The sequence below is a fragment of the Ceratina calcarata genome, unplaced genomic scaffold (assembly GCF_001652005.2).
Source record: "Ceratina calcarata isolate Rehan_Ccalc_2016 unplaced genomic scaffold, ASM165200v1 scaffold291.2, whole genome shotgun sequence".
Classification (NCBI taxonomy): domain Eukaryota; kingdom Metazoa; phylum Arthropoda; class Insecta; order Hymenoptera; family Apidae; genus Ceratina; species Ceratina calcarata.
Genome location: NW_017151492.1, coordinates 14973 through 20885, shown reverse-complemented (window position 1 = coordinate 20885; position 5913 = coordinate 14973). Strand labels below are relative to the sequence as shown.

At 33.1% G+C, this 5913-nt stretch overlaps 2 protein-coding genes across 6 annotated transcripts in view; both read right to left on the bottom strand.

Moving 5' to 3' along the window:
* The window catches only part of LOC108623858 (uncharacterized), a 10054-nt gene extending 5788 nt beyond the window's left edge, over positions 1–4266 (bottom strand). The window contains exon 1 of one of the 2 annotated variants that reach the window (XM_018022700.2): positions 1053–4266. In XM_018022700.2, the coding sequence (XP_017878189.1) occupies positions 1053–1125 (73 nt within the window). In that variant the 5' untranslated portion in view covers positions 1126–4266. The remainder of the gene's footprint in view (positions 1–1052) is intronic. The other variant, XM_026812604.1, reaches the window with a different exon arrangement.
* A 96-nt stretch (positions 4267–4362) lies between these two features.
* Positions 4363–5619, bottom strand: LOC108623861 (RING-H2 finger protein ATL63). 4 transcript variants are annotated; one of them, XM_018022704.2, is made up of 5 exons: positions 5532–5619; positions 5302–5421; positions 5106–5153; positions 4892–5021; positions 4502–4815 (listed from the first exon to the last, which is right to left on the bottom strand). In XM_018022704.2, exons 2-5 carry the CDS (start codon positions 5388–5390, stop codon positions 4624–4626), a joined length of 459 nt encoding a protein of 152 aa, XP_017878193.1. In that variant the 5' UTR covers positions 5391–5421; positions 5532–5619; the 3' UTR covers positions 4502–4623. The 4 variants fall into 4 exon arrangements, with proteins under 4 accessions (XP_017878194.1, XP_017878195.1, XP_017878193.1 ...); XM_018022705.2 differs by lacking the exons at positions 4502–4815; positions 5532–5619 and adding an exon at positions 4363–4495 and having other exon boundaries at positions 5302–5477; XM_018022703.2 differs by lacking the exon at positions 5532–5619 and having other exon boundaries at positions 5302–5499.
* Positions 5620–5913: the final 294 nt, after the last annotated feature.

Sequence of the window (5913 nt, the reverse complement as noted above, 5' to 3'; positions counted from 1 at the left end):
ACCCCTTGGCAAAATCTCGGAAAAATAAAAAAATTTTTTTTTTTTTTCAAAATTTCGAGAAATACTTCAAATAAAAGTTGTAGGTACTGACGTCTCCTACAAGATATGTAATACAGGCGAAATCGAAGATTAATGGAAACTCGTTTTGGCCTGCTTGACAATCATGAAACCGGTCCAGAGAAATGGAGCGATCGATTTTCAACTTCGCGGCGATTCAACGGCATCGGGTTTCGTTCCCCAAAAATGTCAGGCCGTTTTTAAATTTCCTTCAGTATCTTCTAATGGAGTAAACTATGTTCCTTTATAATTATATCTCCTATTAAATAATATTTAATCGATTTTTCCGAACATTTGGCAAATTGATAAAAAAATGGGAAAAGATTAATATTTCGCACTGACTGCGTTGATGAGACTTATGTTATGTATTTTTGGGAACAAGGGTTAGCACGTGAATGTTAAGTACGTCAGAATAATTCGCGTGTTCGATGAAACAATATCACCGTTAATCCAACAGTTCTCGGGTTTGACCGGTTTACCATGGTGACCATGTGTCCCGATTCAAGACGCTTTGGTCCCACTTTTATGAGCTTGTCGTCGCCTTTATACGTCGCCGAACATTCCATCCGTGGCATATTTGCAATTCGACCGATTAAGAGTTCGAATTCGAACTTCGAAGTTTGTCAAAGTTGTGCAAACTCGAAGCTGAGAATTCTTAAATGTCTTGAAAGTCTTGATCGTTTTGTTCGTCTTCAGAAGTTAATAAATTAGCCGATCTTAATGTATCACGTGTCATTAGATAGATAAATGTAAGGTCTACAAATTTAAATTTAAACTTTTTTTTATACATGCAAAAAACATTATCTTCGCAACTTCGAACTGAATTTACAGTGTTCTAAGTGCCTAAGCTTTGTCTTACATTTACAATCTATTTATTTCTGATGATAAACTTTATAAAATTCTGTAAGAACATTGCAGATACCATTTAACATTATTTAAACTGACTAACAACGAAGTGAGTAATTAGCAGAAACGATAGTTCTCGCATCTCTTACCTCGTTCTTCGTCGGCGGTTTCCGAGGTCACGATCACGCGAACGATACATAAGATTAACAGCAAACACTGCATGGTATTCGATTTGTTCACGCATTTTGACAATCGACCGCCGGGAAAACCGCGTAACACGAAATTGTTTAAGTACCGGTCATCGTCGTCGCGTCGTTTCCGGCCACCTTTGTGTCTCCATAGACCGCCGTTGCTGTGAACCACCGGAACGCACAAATAACCTCAAGCTTAACGATCGACGACACCGATCGTCCTGCTACCAGCTAGAGTGTTTCTCGGGTAACTGACCGGTTTTCTACATTCCCCGTGCCGCTCACTGGACAAACATTACAGTCGCATACAGCCATCCGGCACACTGTTACGAAGGATGGAAACAGCGAATGTAACGAGTTAAACCCTTCTTCGTAAGTCTTCAAATCGTACACGCGCGCTTTTTATTTTAACGCATATCGATTCCTACTTGCATGTTTATTCATTCTGCATGCGATCAGATTATATTATTTGGACTAATTACCATTGAGATATATAAAACAAAAGAAACTTTTCTCAGTTTTTTGCAATATACTGCAAATTATATGTTTATAAATGGTCACTCTATACACTGAGAGAAGTACATTTTGAATTTGTCAAAGCATGTAATACAATCATTAAGCAACGAGTTGTCGTATATTTTTACTGATGACACTCTGCATATGAGAGGAGTTTGCTCGTAATGGGACGACGTATAAAAAACCGACCATTAGGGCCATCGACGCGAAATGACAATGCAAAGTGTAGAAAGTAATCGTGATTTATGGTCACGGTCGCGAAAGGGATACAAATTGAGTGAACCGGAAATAAGGAAGCCGTTTACGATTAGTGAAAAGGAAAGCGTACCGCGCGTGCCGCAATCACAGATGTTACATTCGTAAATAGTGTAGTTCTGTCGTTCTTAACGTGCATAATTTTTCCCCTTTGCAATCAATTCTTGAAGTATAACGCTTCCGTATTTTTTAGTTTCCTTTTCTTTTAACTGAGCGAAATAAGGAATGTACTTTACCTAATGCCCGTCGTTATTCTGCTTTCACTTTTAAAAATGTCTGTGATATTTAACGTGTGTTAAATATCGATACCTTCGTCCAACGATCCTTTTTCTGATTCTGATACTACATATGAATTTATTTATAGTTGCAATATCAAGTACGTCCTTTAAAGCGATTAAAAATTAAAAACAAGCAGTACATTCGACTTTACCACTTGAAGCTGTAAAACTTTTCCCTGAATCTACTGACTCTTCTATAACGCTTCGTTTTTGAAATAATTAGGCCATCCGAGAACACTCTAAAAATTACAAATTTTCAGGCATCTGATGAAATGAGAACATCGGAAAAAATTATGGTTTCTACAAATAATTTTTCGTTTGGATAATTTCTACATAGAAAGAAAAATAACAATTTTTTATTTTATATTTTCGATTTATTCATTTCTTACGCATGTACATTTTTTATAACTCATTCCTTTTCTCATAAAGTATCATTTCATAAGTTATATATGAATTAATAACATTATACATGTTCAAATATGACACTGTCTTATAATTAAGACGTAATATAATCAATAAAGGAACTGATAATAACATGAGTATGACATTAAAATTACAAAAAGAACGTGTTCACAGATCTTTTTATCACAAGTAGAGAGAGCTTCTTTGAGCTTAAATACAATTCATTTTAATGCAAAACTCATGCAACTTTATATAAATCAAACATATTATTAGTTGTGTTAATAATATTTGGAGAATCTTAACATGATTTTAGACTTATAGTATATACTATATATACTTATAGTAATTTACAATTCCGCATTATAAAAGTGGAAGTAAACAGATCGTTTTGAAGATAATATTGGAGAATGAGTAAACGTCGACTTGTAGAGTCAAATAAAACTAACGCCTGCATGGATAATAATGAAAAATCAAATGTAATATTATCATCAAATCAATAATTTTGTTTATACGTAATGATATGATTATGTTTATTTGCCTTATACTTAGTCACCTATTTCAAAATTGCATTTAAAGTGTTATAAATTGACTATATGACGTAAAGATAAAACGTTAACATGTCATTGCCAATGAAAAGCACGTACATATTTATATTAACAATATGTTTTTACAAGGTTATAAATGTTATTAGTTAATACATTATAATTTTCATAACGCGACTACTTCAAATATCTTGCATATTATTCATCGTAGAATAAAATGTTTCAAACAAAAGTTGTATGGTTTGAAAAACACATGCACTGTTGTAGTAAAATAAAAGAACATATTTTTCCACGATAAATAATTCAGGAGTTATTTCAAGTCATCACGTTACAAAAATCACCCAGTATAATAAGAATATCACTCTCATGATTGTGGGATTTGCATAAAAATTGTACACTGTTATACTCTTCTCATTGTTCAGAGTGAATTATTTACAAAGGCTAGATACATTTTATAAAACAATCGCGTACTTTTAATCAATTTCCAATATAATTAGATTATAGGTATTTTACCTATTTGTTTGTGCCTTGGGCTAACTCACCATATTGTACAATTACACATGCTTGCATTGTTGAGTTGAGGAAAAAGTTTCTTAGTAAACATCCTTAACATCAATTATATCTGATAATATCAGCTGCATCTAAGAACACTTAAGGCTGTCCCAGAGTTTATAGTCCAGTAAACAATTTGAAAGAAAGATTAGTAAAATCTGTACATCCAGTCTAACATTATTTACTTCTAAAAATGTGCACTCGTAACGAAGAAATTTGATGTATTTTGAAATCCTATTATAAAAAAGGGAAGAATGTGATGGAGGCTGCCAAGAGTCATATTTACGGATCTGATGCATTAGTAAGAGAAGCACAAAGTGGAAATTTCGATAACAAAGATGCAATTCGCTCTGGTCGATCAAAAAACCGATGCAATCTTTGAAGAAGTATAGCGTAACACATAAACAGTCACACATCGCAATGGAATTCAACAGCTTTTTCCTCAACCGAATATTTCGCTACGAATATCTCACATAACATGTATAACCCTGTACATGTGCTATGCTAAAGAGATGCAGGCAACGTTTTTGAAAAATTGCAACATCGTAATAATTGTATCAACAATTTGAGGGAACAAAAAATCTGTATTGCATATATCATTTTTGAAACTGACGTTCCTTTGCAACTATGACATTTACATTTCAACAGTTATTTCTTCATCCAATATAATCCTGATAGACAAATGATGTGAAGAACTTATAAAAGGTGTTGTTATAATGCGAATTTGGTATGAAATAAATATATTCTAGTTTCAATGTCAAAGTACAAAGGATATTGTACTAATCAAAGCACACGTAATATTAAATTTAGTTTATAATGTAAACGGAGATCTGCAGACTGGACACAATGCCTGAGGCTGTAAAGTAACATCAAGCGTTACATAAATCTATTCACTGAAGTAGTCATCTGTGTCTGCATTTAGTTTCCATTTTTAAAGCAATGCTCGGTGTCAGGATTATTGAACAATATTTTTCATTGGTGAAATCAAAATTGCTGCAATTGAAATCTCAAAAATTCTGACAATGCAGGCTCTGCTACCAAAACAGAAGCTAAATATAGATATAGATAGCTATGGTTTTGTAAACAGATGTGTATTGACATCCACTGCCAATCTGTCTGCATATTCTTTACAGAACAGATCCTTCGAATCTGTAGCCATTCTGATTCATAAAGAATCTGATGAAGAGAGAATAGAGAAAATCTAGCACTACAGGCTTAGCTAACAGGATAGATTTCACATTGTAATACTTACTCCTAAAGTTTCACGTTGCCATTGTTCAATACAGCTCCTATGAAAACGATGTATACAGGATTTCATTGCATATGTATGTTGATTTAATAAGGATAAACATATTGGACATTCTTCAGTATCCTCTATTTGTCTGTATTGTTTTGATAAAAGAAAAATAAAGGATATTATTATGTAAAATTCACATATATATGTGATATTTACTGTATATACTTACTCAGAATAAGGCGAATAATATCGATATCTATGTTCATCCTCGTGGTTACTGCCAAAGATAAAGTACAGAACTGTAGCCACGGTAACTCCAATAATCACAGCTAGTACACCCGCATGTGGCATTGTTGTTTAATGTTAACGGGACGATTAATCATATAACTAGAGCACTTTAACGAATTCGGCAAGAGTGAACTTACTTAAGAACTAAGAACTCAAACAGGAAAAACGGGGAAGTCGCAATACCACCGAAACATAAACAATGCAATGCGTAGAATGTCAGTTGCATCGATCACCTTCGACCCAACCTCAACAAACACCTGAAAACGCAAAGCAAGACACTGTAATAAGATCCAATCCGCGCGTAATAACAGGCTGACCAACAGAGAACGAGCAATCGTAAATTATTTATTTAGGAACATATAATTACAATATTTTCAATTATTCAGAAATATTTCTACGAAAGTAATTGTTAAATATTGCGCTGGTTCATAATATTGATCATGTGGTTATTACTGACACGCGATATAGGTATACAATTAAATAACGATCAATATTATGAGTATAATTGTTAATATATGTTTTAAGGATATTTATAAGTTGAATTAATATCAGCTACGAGAATATTATTTAAGATCCACAATAGAAAGTAAGCAAAAGTAGGAAATGATTTTCAATAATACGTAAATTTTTATTCATCAACAGTTATAAAATGATACATTTTCCTTTATATTGCTATTTACATTTTAATTTGCACGTTTTAAACTACAGAAATGAAAACGTACAGAGTGAATCGGTAAGAGATATTATTT